The sequence below is a fragment of the Acipenser ruthenus genome, chromosome 4 (genome assembly GCF_902713425.1).
Source record: "Acipenser ruthenus chromosome 4, fAciRut3.2 maternal haplotype, whole genome shotgun sequence".
Classification (NCBI taxonomy): Eukaryota; Metazoa; Chordata; class Actinopteri; order Acipenseriformes; family Acipenseridae; genus Acipenser; species Acipenser ruthenus.
Genome location: NC_081192.1, coordinates 43,340,958 through 43,362,354, shown reverse-complemented (window position 1 = coordinate 43,362,354; position 21,397 = coordinate 43,340,958). Strand labels below are relative to the sequence as shown.

The 21,397-nt window shown below is 35.9% G+C and overlaps 1 protein-coding gene across 35 annotated transcripts in view; it reads left to right on the top strand.

The window, feature by feature from the left end:
- Positions 1 to 21,397, top strand: part of rims2a (regulating synaptic membrane exocytosis 2a) — a 281,737-nt gene that overhangs the window by 188,165 nt on the left and 72,175 nt on the right. For 16 of the 35 annotated variants that reach the window (XM_059022394.1, XM_059022390.1, XM_059022393.1 and 13 more), the window contains 12 exons: positions 646 to 802; positions 2,230 to 2,337; positions 4,426 to 4,491; positions 6,237 to 6,344; positions 8,943 to 9,005; positions 9,572 to 9,634; positions 10,645 to 10,698; positions 11,668 to 11,745; positions 15,389 to 15,568; positions 17,350 to 17,459; positions 18,137 to 18,169; positions 20,647 to 20,703. In XM_059022394.1, coding sequence (XP_058878377.1) covers positions 646 to 802; positions 2,230 to 2,337; positions 4,426 to 4,491; positions 6,237 to 6,344; positions 8,943 to 9,005; positions 9,572 to 9,634; positions 10,645 to 10,698; positions 11,668 to 11,745; positions 15,389 to 15,568; positions 17,350 to 17,459; positions 18,137 to 18,169; positions 20,647 to 20,703 — 1,077 coding nt within the window. The remainder of the gene's footprint in view (positions 1 to 645; positions 803 to 2,229; positions 2,338 to 4,425; positions 4,492 to 6,236; positions 6,345 to 8,942; positions 9,006 to 9,571; positions 9,635 to 10,644; positions 10,699 to 11,667; positions 11,746 to 15,388; positions 15,569 to 17,349; positions 17,460 to 18,136; positions 18,170 to 20,646; positions 20,704 to 21,397) is intronic. The other 19 variants (XM_059022414.1, XM_059022416.1, XM_059022419.1 and 16 more) reach the window with 7 other exon arrangements.

The window sequence follows — 21,397 nt, the reverse complement described above, 5'->3', positions numbered from 1 at the left end:
GAGCTGGCAGGCTTTTAATTCATCATTCAGGTTTTATAAAATAGAAATGTAGAAAAAAACTCTTGGCAGAAAAGAAATTGAAAAACACCGAAGCAACATATATCAAGTATGGCTTTGATGTCTAAATACTGGGATTAATCTCATTAAAAAGAAAAAGTTTTAACATTTTAGATTCATCTTATGCCTCTTTAAAAGGTCAGTCTTTGTTTTAAATTGTCGCGTGGCCTTTGTGAGTTGAAGAGTACTGTACTATTATTAATAATTTACTTATTTTTACTATGTTTCACCAGGTGTTGTATTGCTGACTTTCTAAAAGAGAACTGGAATATTTTTTTTTTAACAAATACAAATGTCTTAGTTTGGCGATGATGCAGTAATTAAGTAGTTTAAGCTGCTGAACTTGGGGTAAGGACTTTCGTTTGGGCCAAGCCCAAGAACATAAGAGCATAAGAAAAGTTACGAACAAAAGGAGGCCATTTAGTTCTTGCAAGGTTTTTCATTGCATTTATTATGTTTCTTTTAGTATTTCTGAAATTGGCTCTGGATTAATTTTGCAAAATCATGAAAGGATTATTTATGCTTCAGTCAGTCCACCCTAATCCTGTTTTAATGAGTATAACTTTCAGTTTGTGATTGCCTTCACAGATTACAGGCACAATGGCAGAGACATCCAGAGCTCAACATTATCAGTTCCCGAGCAGGTGATGTCGTCCAATCACTGTTCCCGCTCTGGGTCACCCAATCGAAGGGACAGTATGGGCAGGACACGGGCGCGATCCCCCAGTGTCCCTCCTCCGCAGAGGTAAATTTTTCTGGGGAGTGTGTGTTGGGGGGCTGGTGTAGAGCATGTTTTACAGGGACATTGAAAGGAGTTACTGAAAGAATGCACATCTCCCTCGTGTAATTAGTCATTCAAGCCTATTCTGGAGTATGTACTTCACCGCATTGTTGTTGGCTGGGTGTTAAAAACAGGACAACATGTTGAGTTTGTGAGACAAAAGTCTAACAACAAGAACATTATTTCTAGTGTCAAGAGGAATTTAATCTTTTTTCTTATAACAGCCACCTATCAAATCTCAGTAAGTGGGCTATTGATTAGTACTGTTTATTTAGCAGATGCCTTTATCCAAGGTGACTTACAGAGACTAGGGTGTGTGAACTATGCATCAGGTGCAAAGTCACTTACAACAACGTCTCACCCAAAAGACGGAGCACAAGGAGGTTAAGTGACTTGCTCAGGATCACACAGACAGTCAGTCAATGAGCTGGGATTTGAAACCGGGATTAGTGAACCAGGATTTTAACCACTGGACCACGCAGCCTCCCTATTGATTATACAGTTCATTGTATATGCAGTAAACCTGCTATCAAAAAAGTTATCAGGTTTAATTAAAAGGTGGATTTTCTCATGTTATGTTTAATGATACAAATTGATTTGCCATTGATAGAGATCCTGCCTATGAACCATGCTGAAGAACAACACACTTGATAAGTTGCAGCAGATAACATTTTGCCCAGTAAAGGATCAACTGTATTGTTCAGAGTTGACTACTTTAATGATCTAAACATTTGGCAAATTTAAATTCTGCCCCTTTTTAACCCTATAATAATCGTTATTTATTTATTTATTTATTTATTTATGTATTTATTTATTTATGTATTTATTTATTTATTTATTTATTTATTTATTTTTAATAAAAAATCTGGTATATAAATTATAGGGTGTTAATATTAAGTGTGTAGATCACAAAAAGTGTCCCCTGTGTCTTGCTTTGTGTACAATCCTGGAACCAATTGGTGGTCTGCAAATGAAATGTCCCACACTTTCTACCTGCCCACCCCCCACCCCCCACACCCCCGATTGCAGAAACCACTGCTCCTATGCCCATTACCGAAACCAAATGTAAGTTTATAATCTTGAGTATAATATGTAGCAGGGTGATGTAAAATATACTAACAGTTCATTTTTGCATGTTCTTTCACTTTTTCCAGAGACTTAAGACCCAAGCATATTTGAAGGGAAAAATGCCTACTTTTCTGTTGTCTTTGAAGCATGAACATTTCAATTCTACGGTTATTAGAAAGGGCAATTTAGCAAAACCCGAGAGCTGCTACCCTTGACATTTCCATGAGTTTAATTAGTATTTAAAAAACGGCTATGGTCTAACTTCCATGGTGGTCGTCCTATAATATAATATGTGACCAAAACAGTGTCTTTCTGTTCCAAAGCCGGAGCTTGGACCAACCATCTCGAGGTTCCCACTCTTCTCCGTCGCAGTACAACACAGTGAGCCGAATGGATAAACATCGCACGGATGAGCACTACTCCCCAGACAGGTAGACAGAGCATGAAGCAGTGTCTTCATATCTAGCTGTGTGCTATGAGAATGTAACTAGAACCAATGCATCCTGCTTAGAAACCTGTTGTTTTCATTCATGCAGAGACGGAAACATTTGTACCGCTTGTGTTCTACATTAACTTTAACATTTGCATTTTGTGCTTCAATCGCTTAAATACTTTAAGATATTTAGTTCAGTCAAATATTTGAATGCAATGTAAAATGAAGACTGGGTATGCTAATCTTTTTATTATTATTATGATTATTATTCTTATAATAAATGTTGTTTTTTTAAAGACCTCTATAAATCTATTATGTTAGAATTAATTTAAATGAATCTCTTTACAAAACCATTCAGCGGGAGTTAATTTGCATCGAATAATAAGTGGTACTTTATTCAGATAGTGTCAGGAATTGGATTACAGTATATACAATTAATGCTAGTGCATGTTATTTGTAGTGTAGCTATTGAGGACAAGCAGATCCCCCGCAATACAATTTGGTCCATGTTCAGGTTTCTGATCATTTTTCAGCCATTTTATAAATAATACATATTATGTATTTCCCCCCTTATATTACTGAATGATAGACAATGTCCTGAACAAATGCTGGCGGTTGACATAAATATGGCTGACAAGCACTGATCTAAGAAGATACGAGATACACTCCAGCCAGAATCTTTTAGTGACTGAATAGAAGATTCAGTTGTCATGAAATAGATGTTTATGACTGGTTTAATCTTTCTTGTACCTTAGCAAGTGTGTAAAACCCCACCACTTCAACCTGAATCACCAAGCGGTTGTGTTTTCCTTTCTATCAACATGCAGTTAACTTTATCAAATTCCACCTGGGCAAGGTATCTGTGAACAGGATACTGAGTAACCGCAAAAAGACATTTGCGACTTGCTCTATGAAGAACTTTATCACACTGTTAGAGATGTGAGGCAAAAGTGTGCCCTTAGATCCTTACCTATTAAACTATGCTTTCCTTATTATGATTGCACAGAAATGCAGTGCACGATTCTATCTGTAGCTATTTAAAATGGCCAATTATATGTTGCAATTCTAAACTTGGCAGTATTTTTACAGTCAAATTTAGAATTTAAATAAAAAGTAATTACTAGAGGCCCGTTTTTTGCAAATACGAAATAGCACAAAATAAAACAAAATGCAACACATAAAACGCATAAAACGAAATGCAAATATAAAACAAAATAAAGTGAAAAATCATTATAAAGCAAACATAGAATGACATTTTTAAATTAGGAGGTTTATGCAAAAATGACTTCCAATAAATACTGTACTTGCAATACATGGTCTGAAGGGAAACGGAAGCTCTGACTAGCACTTGTGCAGATGTATAATTTGGAGCGAGTCGTTTGGGAATTAAAATTGCGATGAAAGAGAAGAGACGATTGTTTCTAAAATGCCTAAACCGCACATAACAATTAAACAACGCTGCAAAGAATTTGAGCATGAGGGGATGTGTGCAGCTGACGGTGACAAAATAATGATGTGCAGATTTTGCAACTGTTGACTGGAATAGGAGTCGATATGTATATTTATTTTATCGTCTTGTACTTTTATAGAGGGCATGGACAATATTTACTGTAAATTGGCAGTTAATTAAAAAGAGTGGGGGACTGTGTGTGTTAACATTACTGCCGCTAATAAGAGATTATGGTATATAAATAAAACGAAATTTGTGAAAAATAAAACAAAAACTTATTTTCACAGGTCTCTAGTAATTACACTAATTTAATTAAAGTGTGCCATATTTATAAATCAAAAAAGGTCTCATATTTAATAATCATAAAAGAAAGGACATCATTGACATCACTATCAGCTGCTTCTGAGGGAGACCACCGCACATCACTCCTTTGCAAGAAGTTTCTTTAAAGAGGGTAACAAGTGAAGGGATGGACCAGGCAGATTCAGAACATTGAACCATCCGATAATCATTCTGCTTTACTCCAGCATTTTCACACTTTTTCCTCTTCTGTCTAGTGCTTCTGACTTTAATCTTTCTTCATTCAACTCCATACATTTGTCTTTGTTTGTTTGTTTTTTTTTCGCATGGCTGCAGCCAGTATCTCACTCTACCTCGGTCCAGACACAGTCAGCCCATTGAGCATCATCACAAGGAACCCAGGTATACTGTTACCTGAGTGTGAATCGGTGTGAGAGTGCATGTGTGCCCCTTCCTGTTTCAAACTCTTTAACATTGATACCCATCGGAGTAGGCAGTTTCCAAGGCTTATGTTGATACAAGTAATGGCACTGACACCCTCCAACATGGTATTGTCACATCGCCTAAAACATCTGGTTGGGAAACAAGAGAGGTCACATTCGGTCATTATGTGATCTGTCTATTCAAACAGTATTTGTGTTAATGCCATTATCAGCATAAATCATTGAAAATATGCTTTAGTTATCTGAGGAAGTATATACAGTATTATTTAAAATAAAATACTATTCTAGTAATGATTCTGGAAACAACCGTACTATAAGTGATTTTTCGTTCACTGCTGGCTAGACAGAAAGCTCTGTAATGTTGTGGATTGCAGTCTGGCTATAGGTCTAAACTGATTGCAGAATTGAACATGTTGTGACAGAAGATTCTCTGAAGGAGATGTTCAGTTCCTAAATTGTACTGATAGTGAGACTGAGTGAGATCCATTTGTAGTTCTCTGTCATTTAGTTGACATGCAACAATCTACCTAGAAGTCAACAGAAGAATAAAAGAATGAACATTTGTAACTGGATCATTATGTTAATTACTGAGCAATTTGAAGATTTGAAAGTTCACAGGACATTGGAAGATTGGCAAGAGAGCTAGGTTCATGGTGGTGGATCAGTGAAGCTTGGCTGGATTTTTAAAACTGGAATCTGTGAATTGGTGAAATATATATGAAAGATACAACAAATGTGCATGCTAAAAATCTGCTTATATGACAAATGACTACTTCATGGAAATTGCAAGCTGAAGTGTTGTTTGTTTGGATGTTTCCATAATTATTTCCTGCACTACTGTATATACTTGAATTCCTAATCTAGCAGGTTGCACAAGAGCTCTAACGGTAAAGTCTATGGAGTGGTAACTGCTGTACATTTGTGTTCCTTAAATCTAACAAAAGTTAAATCATTAGAAAACAACTCATTGGTGTTATTGCTGTACCTAACGAACCCACATTTGCAACATTACAATGATATCTTCTTAATTTAATATATCAGCACTTTGTATAATATGATAGAAACAATAAAAGATTAAAATAAATACATTAAGTATAAGTGTGTCTAAACAGGCGTAGACAAAATTTAAACTAGAATGCCACTGACGATATCTATATATATATATATATATATATATATATATATATATGTATGTTATTAAACCAAGCTAAAGCATGGAGAACGTATGTTCATTTAATATTTTTTTCTGTTGTGTATTCATGTTCGATATAAAAAAATAAACTAACAAAATAAAAAACTGAAACAAAAATACCAACGATAGCATGACCCATGATCCTGGATGCTCAGATCTACAGCTTACTGCTTCTGTTTTCCTGCTTCAGGATTTTTAAAAATTTTTTATAGATGCGTATCTTAGTAAAATACAACCCTGTTCTGTTTGCTCTGTGAAAAGTAGTCCAGCAGCAAAACGCTATCCATTCTTCCCCTTCTTTGTTTTGTGTATGTGTATATATATATACAGTATATAAGATCATATACATGATATATACATACAGTACTTTGGGTGCCACTGTAGCCAGGTGTAGTGCTTTTAGAAGTGGATCTCATTATGCAGTAGCACGCTGTGCATTTCTTCAATTTGTTGTCTTTCCCATTCCAGTCTGATGCTGATTTCTATTGACCTTGTTTGACATCTTTTGGCAGCAACAACCATATCATGTACCCCATCTATTGTGACGATGTAGTCAGGTTACTACGTTCCCAAAAGATGTGCCGTACATATTCTGAGGGTGCTTACAATGATCTTGAGAGGTATAAATGCTAAGATCTTCTATTTGTTGTTTGTGTGTTTTTTTTTTAATAGTTCCATATATATGCCACATACCATGTTTGAAAACTGTGCCTTAAGCCCGATTTGCACAGCACTAAAAATCACCACATAAACAGGTGGTTTGGGAACTTTTATCGACATCTGTGAAATTTAATCCCGTGCAAAACGTCCATTTCTTTTTATCCCAGATAATTTTCTCAGAGGTCCTCTGTTTTTTTTGTTGTTTTTTTTTAACAGGACATCTGGACTTTCTGTTAAATTTCAAACTCAAGCATCCTGTGTCTTTTTAGTCCTGTAAGAATTGACCTTGTCAGTGTTATGTTAGAATTGTTACAGCATTTCCGGGGTATTTGCCTCAAAGCAATGCCAGCCTTACAATATAATATTAAAATACGATCTGCCCTGATATTTTCCTATTCAGTAAAATGCTACACTTGTGCAAACCAAATCGGGGACAGCCGAAAATACAAAACATAATTGGCGACTCTTAAAAAATGGATGCTTTAATTAACGTTGCGTTTGAAGATATGTATGGAAATACATGACACGCAAGGGACGAAATGTTATTCTCGCCTTGGAATAGAAGGTACAATGAAATGAGTTATTTACACCCGGTTCATTGTTTACAAATCATTCACAAAAGCGCCTCCTCTGGCCACAACATCGCATTTCATTTTAATTTTCAGATTTTCATTGATGAAAACGAATCCACATCTGGGAGGTTACTAGATGTCCTCTGCTTTTGACAGACTCTGAGGATTCGTGGTTTTTTTTTCCCATGCGAATCATGCTTTAGATCTGGATAATGATAATTTCTTACTATTAATAAGACCTAATGGCTCTGTCATTTGGTTTAATACCATTTACAGTCTACTCAAGCTCATGGGCAGTAAGGTGATTTTAGAAATGACCACTAGTGGTGTGAAACTGTACATTCTACCATTTCTTCAACTGCAGCATCTGTGAGGTAGTAGAAAATTCCTATTCAAAATCACAAGTGCACGCCCCTAGTGGTTGTTTTGACTGAAACCATTGGCTAAATATTGAAGGCTAGATTTCCTTGTTTTTTCCACCTTATATAAAACACCATTACCTAACAGTGACACCTACTCGAAAGGCAAGAGCAGAGCAGAGCAGCTGTGAGTTCATTGGTGGCTGGTGTCAGGTCAAGTGTCTGCTGCTGCTCAGTCTGGTGTATGTGTACTACTTTAACCACTATATCTTAACTTCATTTTACAGTTAGCACACTTTTCACAATGTCATGGCCCCTTCTGGCGCAAATTGCGTCAGATTACAAAGTGTTTTACTGGCTTACTACTAAGCCATTGTGCTAGCCTGGGTATGGCATTTTTTATTTTTAACGTGGTTGTGGTTTATGTTGGTTTTAATACAGCACTGTACTTTCCGATGGAACTGGTTTAGTATTTCATTCACAGTAAAAAGGAAATAATCAAAATAAGACACACACATACAGCCACATTATTATTTATTCAAATTGTTTTACCAGGACAATCTCAGTGACCATTACTGCATCTGGGAAGGCAAGATCAAACATGAATAAATACATTACATTACATCTGAAGAGCATTCATTTTCAGCACACACTTGGTTCGTGGCCCGTTCAGAGTTTTGGAACCAAGGTCAAGCATTATTCTCTATGGCAATGTTTTTCATTATTCATAATTGTAAATCAGGGATGAACACTATGCCCTAAGAACCACAGTGGAAGTTGTGACAATGTGCCAACTCAATATATATGTCTTTACCTCTGTACCATACTGTACAGTATTAGCTAAATTCACAAAGCTATTTACTCCAAATCCAAATTTTTACCTGAAAGAAAAAAGACCATTACAATTGTAAAACTAATAAGAAAGAACTTAAGAGTACTTACAAGTTGCTAAGTTAACAGTCTTAGTTGTCTATATTTGGTTCGGTAACTTCATTGGGTATCTTTCTCAACAATTTTGAGGTGATTTGGAGTAAATAGCTTTAAGAATTCAGCCCAATATGTCTTCTTTATGTTTGGCATTCTTTCCAATTTATCAATTAGAAACTAACATAGACTGACAGGGCTGCACCGCTCACTTGATATCAGCTGTTCTGTGTGGATTTTATTTAATAAGCTACACTAGGAAAACAGATGCTATCAGTGGATTTAGGTTGTCTACTTGTAGTTTCTCATGCCTGGTGGTGTGAAGTGTATCAGACCATATGACACCTAGTCAGCTACGATTTTTTCACTTAGAGAACTGCTACTAAATCAGGAATGCAGTAATACTAATAATACTGTAAAAGCAGTACAAACTATAATAATAATAATAATAATAATAATAATAATAATAATAATAATAATAATAATGCTAGAAAATCATCCACCAAAAAATATGGAACTATGCATTTGTCTAACTCCAGAACAGACTGAACATATTTATTATTAATACTACTACTACTACGACTACTACTACTAATAATAATCATCATCATCATCATCATCATCATCCTCATGTGAATCTAAATCGACTCTGCAGCAAAAGATTGTACAAACTGTTGTCTTTTTTATTTTGCGTTACATTCAGGAGGATTAGGCAGAAAAGGAGAGTGCCTAATCTGTATGATGACTCTGCCCATTCCCCTGAAAGGTATATTTGCTTATATAACATTGATAGACATCTGCAGTAGATCTAGATGATACTTGAGCTTACAGATATAACTTTACAAATAATGCTTTGTCAGTGGCTCTAAAATCTTTTAACAAAAAGCTAATGATAGACAGTGCTATATTTAACTATTTAAATACAATGTATTCTTTTAAGTCTCTTTGTAACTGTATTTCAAACATATGACTGAATGCCGTTATATAATAATGTACTGTTTCAAGATGTACTGTAATACAGGGATAATGCATTTATACAATTCACCATGTTGGTAATTTGTACTTTTCTCAGCATTCCTCGGTAGACTTCTTTGCCCTAGACCCAATTCTGTGGTATATGTTTTACATGAATGAACAGAGACAGAGAGGAAGCCCCCATATAGTTCAAAATGTTTTTCAAATACATATTATTTTGATAAATACACTTTTCAAGTCTGCTTTTCTGCTTTAAGTACACATTTGTATTTGTACATAAAAGGGTTTATTCACTTTAATATTTAATTAACCAGCAGTAACAGTTCACGTTTATTTTATTTTTCTTTTGTTTTAAAGATGGTACAATGGCCCTAGTTCATGGTCAAATCATGTAGTGAATGGTACATCTGAGGACTTCAGGTAAGGTGTCAGGTGACTGTAGTGTAGGCTAGATCTTGTGTTAGAGGCCCTTACATCCAAACTGAGAGCTGAGAGGTTTGGATGCTTTTTGCAAAGGGCTGTTTTGTTTGTCATCTGCCGTGCTTGGATTTGCTTTTATAACTTTTATAGTGTGTTTTTTTTTTTTTTTTTTTACTAAAGCGAGATTCCTTTGACTTCCATGTTTACAGAATGTTTGAGGTTACATACACTGACTTTGTCAGGGACACAAAACTGAACTTAATACTATATGAATACAAAAATACAGAAGCATGCAAATTTGATTTGCATGCTAAAAGAAATGTTTTGTAGATAATATCCATATTTAAAAAAAGCATACTATACACCATAAAATAGTCATACATTCTTTCAAACACATGTTGCAATTAACCAGTGACGTTTGACATGATATGGAGAACAACATTTTAAATGCACTAAAAGTTATTTACATGATTGGCACAAATCATTTAGGTTAAACAGTAGTTTTAATTGTTGCAGAATATAGTTAGAGTAATTTAAAGCAGACTGGTCATTAAGTAACAAGCAGCAGCGATTATATTATTATATAAGTATCATATACATATTACATTCTATTTTCCGCAGTGCACATAATGTACATACAAGGTGTAAGCAAGTAAAGGGTAGGACTGGAGCATGATTTTAATACAGTATTTATATATTTTCAATCAATTTCCTTTTCTTCAAAACTAACTGCACATATTTATTTTAGGTTTGACAATCTCTAAATTCGGTTTTGTTCAGTCCAAATTTTTTTTTTTTATATTGTTACAAAATATTGTCTCAATTATAGTGTTTCAGCCACAATAACATTACAAGCCAAAACCTGACTGCCTAGTTGAAAATGCATGGCTGGAAACAGTTATTCTGTGGACTAGATTGATCCGCTGCTTTCTTGATTCATATCCTGTATAGTTTGCTGTAAGATCATCTTAACAAGTTATGTGACTAAACAGTAAAGCTCATTTATCTAGCAGAACAGCATGTCCAAGGATAGAAATCCAGCAGCCTTCTACAGACACTGACAGGTATTAATGACTGACAAGTAGCTGCTGTAGTTCTAAGTAATAGTAGTCATTAGATACATTTTGCCTCGTTGGTAATGTGCTGTAGGCAGAGTATTTTTAGCAGCACGCTTGTGCATTGTTACTTTAAAGCAACTGTACTTCTCTTTTGTATCTGATTGTAAGTCATGCAAAAGATATCTAATCCCATTGATATATCAAAGGGAAAAAAAAAGAAAACTATGTTTAATTTAGTCAAAAGGGACATGCAGTTGTTTTGTGATTGTTTAGGGTATGCAAATATCTGTAGGTTTGGCTTTTCATACACTTTAATTAGAATGTATGTACAAACCAAATCCCAGAATTAAGTTAAAGAATCAATTCAAATGAATATTACTTAACATCTGAATAAACCAGTAGTCAGATAGATTTTTATCATTTCATTAACTGTGTTTGCTCACCCATACACAGTGTTTTGTGGTGAAAATATTAAAATTGTCCATTGAGTGTAAGCTATTATTGTAAATGCTACAAAAGTAATAAACACAAGATCACGTGCGGTTGTTCTGTATGTAAGGCTTTTATATACTGCATATAGCTAATAATGTTGCAGTGTGAGAAATGAGTCAATCTATATCAACTGTAATATTTAAAAACCATTGACAGATGGTAGTGCAGTAAAATAGATGTTTCAGTTACCAGTCCCAATTTTGCAAGTCTGTTTTTTAAGCAGAGCAGAGTTAGCCCTAATTATTTCTTTAAGTGTACGTTTTGTACAAAACTAACAAGAATAATTCTGAATTTTCATATAATTGAAGCCCACATAAGTAGTATCTTGCTAGTTATTGTAACATTATTGGTGCCTTTTTGTTTGACAGAATAATAGGCAGTAAAAGCTTTGATAGGTAGGTGTGAAGCAGATACTAGCAGGCATATGGCTTTCTGTAATGGCGGTAGTTATATCAGAGTGCTTTTTAATTCCTGCAAATAAAGGAGTGAGACAGTGGATGTTGTGCCAGACTTAGCTTCTCATTCTGAAGCCGAACCCCATGATCCTGAAGAAGATATGAGGTAATAGCTCTCTTAGATTCAAGAGTAGATTAGCATTCTTCCCACATCTTAGATTTGTGAGGAAGGACATTCCCCTACACAAACTACGTCATTACAAGCCAGTTACACACTTTCTATTGTTTGACACATTTCAATCCCTCCACCTCCCCCATATCAGCCTTGTAATTGGCCCTTGGTCTCCCTTCTCTTTCAAGGGGCCCTCTGAACCAAACGGGTTTGAAGCAAAATGTTTTCTTATTTAAATACGTTGTGTTGTGGGGGATTGTCCTGAACTACTGAAATTAGATTAGATTCTAACCTTAGGGTTGTTTTATTTAATTCCCTAGTGGAGTGTGTATTTTACAGTGCCTTGCATAGTATTCAACCCCCCCTTGGACTTTTCCACATTTTGTAGTGTTACAACCTGGAATTAAAATGGATTTAATTAGGATTTGTTGTCACTGATCTACACAAAATAGTCCATAATGTCGAAGTGGGGAAAAAAATCTACATATTTTTCAAAATTATTTACAAATAAAAAACTGAAAAGTCTTGATTGCATAAGTGTTCACCCCCTTTGCTGTGACACCCCTAAATAAGCTCTGGTGCAACCAATTGCCTTCAGAAGTCACATAATTAGTTGAATGGAGTCCACCTGTGTGCAATTAAAGTGTCACATGATCTCAGATTAAATACACCTGTTTCTGGAAGGCCCCAGAGTTTGTTAGAGAGCATATCTAAACAAACAGCATCATGAAGACCAAGGAGCTATCAAAACAAGTCCGGGATAAATATCCCAAACTTTGAACTTCCCCCAGAGCACCGTTAAATCCATTATTAAAAAATGGAAAGAATATGGCACAACCGCGACTCTGCCTAGAGAAGGCCGTCCACCAAAACTCAGTGACCAGGTAAGGAGGGCATTAGTCAGAGAAGCAACCAAGAGGCCAATGGTAACTCTAAAGGAGCTGGAGAGATCCACAGCTGAGATGGGAGAAACCGTTCATGGGGCAACTATAACCCGGACGCTCCACAAAGCTGGGCTTTATGGAAGAGTGGCGAGAAGAAAGCCATTGCTGAAAAAAACCCATATCAAATCCCGTTTGGATTTTGCCAAAAGGCATGTGGGAGACACAGCAAACATGTGGAAAAATGTTCTCTGGTCTGATGAGACCAAAATTGAACTTTTTGGCCTTAGCACAAAACGCTATGTGTGGCGCAAAGCCAACACTGCTCATCACCCTGAGAACACCATCCCCACGGTGAAGCATGGTGGTGGCAGCATCATGTCATGGGGATGCTTTTCATCGGCAGGGACTGGGAAACTGGTCAGGATTGAGGGCAAGATGGATGGAGCCAAATACAGTGAAATTCTAGGGGAAAACCTGTTTCAGTCTGCAAGAGACCTGGGACTGGGGTGGAGGTTCACCTTCCAGCAGGACAATGACCCTAAACACACAGCCGGAGCTACACTGGAGTGGTTTAAAAACAAGAACCCGAATGTCTTAGAATGGCCCAGTCAAAGCCCAGACCTCAATCCGATTGAGAATCTGTGGCAAGACTTGAAAATTGCTGTTCACCAACGGTCCCCATCTAACTTGACAGAGCTTGAGCAATTTTGCCAAAAAGAATGGGCAAAAATTGCAGGATCCAGATGTGCAAAGCTGGTAGAGACTTACCCAAAAAGACTCACAGCTGTAATTGCTGCCAAAGGTGCTTCTACCAAGTATTGACTCAGGGGGGTGAATACTTATGCAACCAACAAATGTCTTTTTTTTGTTTAATTAACTTTTGTGTCACAATAACAAATATTTTGCACCTTCAAAGTGTTAAGTATGTTGTGTAAATCAATCGTAAAAATCCCAATTAAATCAATTTTAATTCCAGCTTGTAACACTACAAAATGTGGAAAAGTCCAAGGGGAGTGAACACTTATGCAAGGCACTGTATTAAGCAAATTGTGAATTAGTTTTTGTATGTACTGATAACTTTCAATGTTGGGTAAAAAAAACATAGATAAATTAAATTGCCAAATGTTTGTGTTCCCAGCTATTGGGTGTATCGTCAGTTAATCATTGGTCACACTGTTATCAGAACCATCATGTGTATTTATGGTAACAAAGCAATGATCAAATGGCACTGCTGCACTGCTTTTCACAGAGAAGGTTGTGAAGACATCTATTCCTGTAACATTGATCTTTTTTCCTATTTCTATCTTTGAACCGCCAAATGTCATCATAGTAATGAAGAGGTGATAGAACCAAGACTAAAAAGGTTAATTACCGAACCTTTGCATAAAACTAAAGCAATTCTTACCCTGCATTGAAAATGGTGAAAATGAAGGGGCTCGTACTTTTGTGACTTTGATAGTGTCTTTGTGACACCCACTAACAAAAGTTTGAGATAAATGGATTAATAAAAAAACCCATCTCATTGCGTAGCCCTGTATGTCATCTTAGTACTACACACCACAGCAATAGTCAATGTTCTAGGTGGTTCCTAATGAGTGTTGGAAGTAAATGGGAAAACCATAATTGGTGACCCTTTACAGTATAATTGCCTTTTTTAAATTAAGGCATCCATGTAAAAGCTGGATTAAGCTATGGGAAATAACTAGCAACTCATTACATATGCAGTCATATGTTTTCCTTTTCATGTGTTGAGTTTATTAGTCATGTTTTAATCTGTTACTGCATGTTTACATCTATTAAAAGAAAAACTTGGTGAACAGGGTTTTTCATAAACAACACACCATATGAAAAAAAATATTCGAATGGCACTACGCCATTGGCATTGCACATGGTAATTAAAGTAGCACAGAATTTTGCAACTACACTTTTGTGTGACTTTGTTTTGGCCTGAAAACACTTTTAATGGAAGGCATCTCCTTATTAACAGTGTGTTTGTTCCTCTCTGCCATGGCTATTTACTTGTAAACTGAGACCAAACAAAAGAAAACCTTTCACATGAACACACATACATGTAGAACATAAATGTATACAGTTGAGCTCTTGTGGTTCACTTAAACAGTATGACGTTTTCATGTTTTGTAGAATGTTAAGAAGGTGTTTTAAAACATCATCTTCAATATAACCAATGGGATGGTTTCTAGCCCATTATGGATGTCTTCAAGCGCCTCTTCAGCACATTAGCCACAATAACAATTAGCCTTGTCTTTAAGTTTCATCTTTTTCTGATTACATAAGAAGTTTTACAGTACAGGCATTTTGTTATATTTTCATGTCACTTTTTTCCCCCCCTGACAGCTTCCAGAAGACCAGGATCTGAATGTTCTTGCATCAGTAATCTGACATTTAGGGAGGGCCTGTTGATCTTTCAAAAGTCTGTTTATTTTAAGGTGAACTGTAAATTATTTTGTTGTTAATTCGCAAAGTAACATTGATGACTTGGGAGAAGGGCTTGATGTCTGCTAATTGAAATGCAGCCCAGGCCACTGTGTGTTTAGATTTTTTTCCATTTCTGACTTATGAAGGCAGTGGCCTTTTTGTCTGCTCTGTGATTTTATTCAGTGATCTAAAAATACCCATAACCAGGTAAGACCTGAGAGAGCGTCTCGTTCACGGGGGTGACCTGGTGAATTATGATATGTTCTGCTTGATTTAGGTAATGGGTCAACTGAGTGGTTTTCTGAATAACATTGCAGGAATTACGAAGCCCTGGATAGACATGAATATACACGGTCCAGATCCGCAGATCAGCGCCCAGTGCTCGAGCGGACTAACTCCCGCTCCCGGTCCACCGAGCGCCCCGACTCTAACCTCATGAGGTCGATGCCGTCTTTAACATCAGGAAGATCTGCCCCTCCCTCACCTGCCTTAACGAGGTGACCCAGACCAATCAAAACAGCCCAACTAATTCAACCCCGTCGCCCCCACCCCCGCCAACTCACCTTTTATTTTTCCTGTAGTACAAGTGGTGTATTTTTTTCCATCCTAGAATAGCTACTAGAAACAGTAGATACTAACTTCCTTTATTTTAGACACACTACTTATATTCTTTAATGGATATAATGGTGTGAGACTCATTGTGGCTTATTTACTAACATATTTATATGTTTAACAACATCTGTTTTTTTGTGGTTCATTAGGAAAACCTTGGATAGTATCCTGCATTTAGCAGTTCATGGCTACCTATTTTTTTTTTACAGCCTTAAAGAGTCTTCTGCCAGTGTTTTGACATTTGACATCACTTCTGGAACAGACATCATAAAACCTTTAGAGATGAAAGTTTTGCGGTCCATTCAACCAGATTATGAGGCTCACAGCTAGAATGATGTACTGTATGTCCAGTTAATAAATTCAACAGATAGAAAACTTTGGTTTGATTTGCTGATACATTACTTACTGAAGAATGCAGACGCAGGCTGTGCATTATAAGCACATTAGGGATGGGTGAGTCCTTTTTAATCTGGAATGTATCTGATCTTTGAAAGTAGTGCTGCGCTATAACTGAGTTAAATCAAAATTATAGCACCACAAAAGCCATAGTAGGACTAGTGTCATTAAATTACATGGGTCTAAAACATCATGGTGGCTATTGTGGTATTTCATTTTTATTTAACCCTTAATATCTAGCACAGTATATTGTTGAAATTATTTCTATAACTCCCAGAAAAAATATACAGAGTGTTAAGGATTTTTATTAAGGCTTCCTTATTGTACTACTTTCATGGATGGGAGAACTCAACACTGTTTTAATATCACATACAAAAAAATCACCAAAACTTGAACATGTAAATATACCTTAATAATAAAGGAAGGATTTTATAAGTCAAAACAGCCGAGATCAGAACATGCAGTTGTTGCTGACCCACCCGTCCCTAAACAGAACTCCTTTGGGTAATACAGTACACACTTGCAGCTGTCTATAAAGTGTGATGTGTACCGCCAAGGAAATGGACATCTCTTTCGAAGCATTCCATTAAAATCGTAAAATAAAAACCATATGCATTCTTAGGACACTTAATCTGTGTCAAATCATTTAACCAATATCTTCTTGTGACCCCAGGTATCTGTAGAATTATTTTTATTGTGTACAGTATGCTGCACTGGGGATCACAGGAGGGTATAAACTGATGTATGAAAAACACAATTATTTAGGTAGAAAAAACAACATATATATATATATATATATATATATATATATGCGTACAGTATATATATATATGTAAAGAGGTAATGTGTGTGTGTGTGTGTGTCTGTGTTAATGTGTGTGATAGTTTTTCATTATATATATATATATATAGTTTTTCATTTATATATTTGTGCTTAATATGTATCTATACAATATGATGGTTATTTTGAGCATGTCATCTACAATGTGTGTGTACAAAATATATCAATACTTAAATATGTAGAGAAAGAGAATTAAAAAAATGGGTTGTCTTCTGTACCAGGAAGATGTTTTGTCCTAAAGTGTGTGCTTTTTCTACACTTTTTTTGCAAACTCTTCCTCTCACAGAGTACTGATGTGGAAGCATTTTGTATCTGGTGCTTGAGAAAATGATGTGTAGGTTGAGGAGAGGCTCCCCTCCCTCCCATGGTGTTCCTGTGAGAAGCTGTGAGCCCTGACCACCCCAGACTAACTCCCTCTTGTGTCTCGCAGGTCACACCCTCGTAGCGAATCCGTCCAAACCAGCCCTACAAGTACCCCCTTGACTGGACGCAGAGGTCGACAGCTGCCACAGCTTCCACCAAAGGGGACGCTAGAAAGAAGTGAGTAAAATGCCCTTTTAAAATAAGCCTTATGCCACGATGCAAGCGTTGGCAGGTGAAAGATGTTGGGGGTCTTTGTGATAGGAAAAGCTTATCAAAGCTGACAAAAGGGCTGGCTAAAGCTCATGAGCAACATCTGGAGGCTGATTCCTTTTCTGGTTGTATCGGTTTTCTCCTTTTTTTAGTGTCATTGGCTTTATTAATTGATTGGATCAATCGACTGTTCTTTGGAGATTTGCGTCCCTATAGTATTAAATGTAGTTTACAAGGTTGCCTGGTAGAAGCACATTATATCCTAATTGTGAATTAATCCATAGTCAATATTAACTGGTTTTCTTGCTGGAAAGGTCTATTGATGACAGGTTAAGATGTTTGAGAATTCATATTGGTGGATAGAAGATAAATTATGGAGCTGCTGTGATTTACTTGAGGCTGAGAACGTGATTTAAAAAATAAACTTTCACCAGTTTAAGGTAAAACATGTCCATTGTATTATATGTAAGTTTTTTGTGAGTTATTTGAGTTTGATTATATGTGGATATCATCAGAAAGTGGGAAATTACTTTTGGAGGTTTGAATGTATTTTGTTTGTTTGTTTGTTTGTTAATTATTTTATTTTTTTTACATTTTTATTTAACGTTTCTGCTTTTGGTTCCTTTTTTTTAATTTCTTCCCAGAAAATGGAGACGAAGGATTAGAGCCTTATGAAGGTCTGTAACTGAAAAGCAGGGTTTCATTTTGTAGAAAGAGCCTCAGGAGGCTCGGTTTACAAAAATAAACCCTTCTGCAATAGGTGTTAAATGGTTTTGACAGGCTGCTCTCTGCTTACTCTTCTGTAAACTCAAAATGTTCTGTGATAAAAAATGTTCTTTTGCCAAGCTGACTGCATGAAACCAAGTAATGTCTGTTGCAGTGCGTGTTTTCTTCTCGTTGGGGTGTGTGTACTAGAGACTCTGGGTTTAGATATTGTAGATGTTGTGTCCCTACACTGTCCAAATGCTGCCTTTACTTGTATTTTCTGGTCAATTGTTTATTTTTAATTTAGCAACCCGGACTACACTTCTGTCTGATTGAATTCTAATTCTATACTGTAGGTTAGCAGCTTCCATCAAATGTTTGTCTCTTGTTTTATATCACCATGGTAACACCCTTCTTAACATGTTTCACAATCCAAACACTTTGGGCCATATTTACAAAACTTTAAGAACTGTTTTCAGCAATGTTTTTTTTTTTTTTTTTAGTTTTCTTTTAAGAATCTGCAATTAAACAGTGTTTTGAAAAATTTGAATAAACTTCTAACTATCGCTAAACACGGGAAAAAAGGTTTCATGAACTGCAAAATTTATTTATTTAATCAAAATCAAGTTTTGTGAAAAGAGACTCTTGTCTCTACCAGTAGTACACTTTCAGGCGCCACAAATATAACCAATAATGAAGCTGAAGAGAGTAATTTCGGATTATATATATATATATATATATATATATATATATATATATATATATATATATATATATGTAATCTGAAACTACTTTTTTACCTCATAAATATATTTTGTCTCATATATATGCAGAATAAATGTTTAATAAAAAGTAAATACAAATAAAGATATGTCATAGCTATAATCTACCTCTACTGGTTTATTTTATGTTCTTTATATATATATTACCCAAGCCGTGTCTTTTAAAATAAATAACGTGTTACAAACATTTGTTCAATTGCAATTTTTTTTAAAATATTTGAAATAAAATGTCAGAATAATAATAGCAAATTCAGTACAAGAACAAATCGTCATTCACAGGACTGTGTATAGATTGCTGACATTCTGTACGACTGTTGCAGTGCCCTGATTTATCTTACTTCAGCCAATCACTGTTGTGGCTTCATGTACATCAATTTCAATTTTAATTTCTCCAATCCAATTATAAATTACACAGGGACTTAACGAGCAACAAATGGGACACTTGAATTGGCCTAGGGCTTTTATCGGGTTAAAGTCAGATGAGACATAAACACACCTTCAGTGCTCATCTGACAATCCCCTTGACTCCAATATGGAACTATTCTTTTAGAAAATCTAAATACTCTTCATGAAGAGGTGATTAATGAAGAGACACTTTTTTTTGTATTAATCCCTCTGGACTATAGCAGACAACTTCTTTCCTAGCCTCTAGTTAACAAAGCTGGCTTCTGTTGCTACAAAAATACAAGCATGCAGCTGAGCATAATCCACAACAGCCAGGCTGTTTGCAGTCCCTAAACTGTGTTAGGAACTGTATAGTAAATCTCCTGGTACAGAGCTTGTTGTAACACCTTTGTGTGTTCAGCACGTGGCAGATAACAATTAGCAATCTTGAAATGTCAATTTTTGAGGGATGGTGCTGTAGATTATGTTAATCAAAGATTGTAGTTTATTACATGACTATTGCAGTTTCATTTTATCTCTTTGATAGTATCGAGGTAGCTGCGTCTTTATATCTGTTATACAAAAGGCCAACCTAGAGTGATAATCAGGGAACAAATCAACTTTCTTACCTCTAGCATGAGCAATATTAGCACGTTGTCACATGTTCTCTTTTTGTGCTAAATGCCTTGCTGGTTTTTGCTTGGAACTGATTCCCAAACTACAGTGTGCAACTTGAAATTTGGTGACCAGTGGTAATGATGAAAATGCTAAGAGCATATTAAAGCCTTGTTATCATTACTTTTAGTAATTTCACAGGTGTTTGTATCAATGAAAGCTTGAAATTGACCTTCAAATATGACCTTAAAAAAACAGTTTTAAAAATTGCAGATACAGTACTGAAGCTATTATAGTCTTATATGTATTTATGATTAGTATTTGATGCCAGAACCAACATGTTAAGCATGTAAATAACAGTAATCAAACATCAATACTCAGCAAATGTATATATCAGTTCACAGAACTCTGCTTTGTAATATTATTTTTTTACAAAAACCTGGTATAATAAATGGTCAGATAAACCCAAGTGGAAGCCCCTTTAGTATAGTATACCGTAGCACTGCCATACTGCAGTTAGTACTTCATTTTTGCAATTGGGTAAACCGTAATATTTTTACAGATTACTACAGTATAGGTGCTGTGTTTATTGTCTGTCTGCCCTTTGCCTTGTCACTGTACCCATCCACCATGTCTGCATTGTTTTTGTCTCAACCACACACCCACAGAAGAAACAGGGGAAGAGAATGAGCAAACTGAACACCAGGGGTCAGAGGTCGAGGCAGGTGTGTCTCACAGTGCTATCACTTAGACTAGGCCACACCCTTACCCCTACTGGAAATTCTAACATGACATGATTTGGAACATGCATTTAATAGTTTCTTGCTGGCTAAGAAAAACAAAACAAAAAACACAGGCTTATAGACCAACATATCGAATACATTACTGAAGAGAAGAGCCTCTACTGTTGTGATAACATTGGAGCAGTGATTTAACAAAGAAGCACCCTAGAATAGTGATTGTCGACCCATGACCCTCAGAGCAAATATGTGCTGCACCTGCAAAGTTTCAACTTTACATTGACAACCAGTTACATAATTTCTATTGTTGTGAATAACTATTGCGATTTTGATACTGATACAGTACACTGGTAAAGGCTGAAAATACTGTAGTTGTTAAAAGTGCATTGACATTGAATGGTCTAACGAAACACAATACAAGGGATAAATGTGACAACCACTTCCCTAGACAACAGACTAAGCACAATTTAAAAGTCGGAGGCCAGAGAGAATGCCTAAAGTATTTTGGTCTATACCAACACAATTGTTTTAACTGTTCTTTTAATCTCACAAATCTAATACCAGAATCAACCTAAATCAGTACTTGTCAATGCTGGAATTTCTAACAGGGTCCTGTTACTCCATTTTTCCCCAACTAGTGTCTTCTATTTTTGTTTTTGTTTTTGTCTTGCATGCTAGA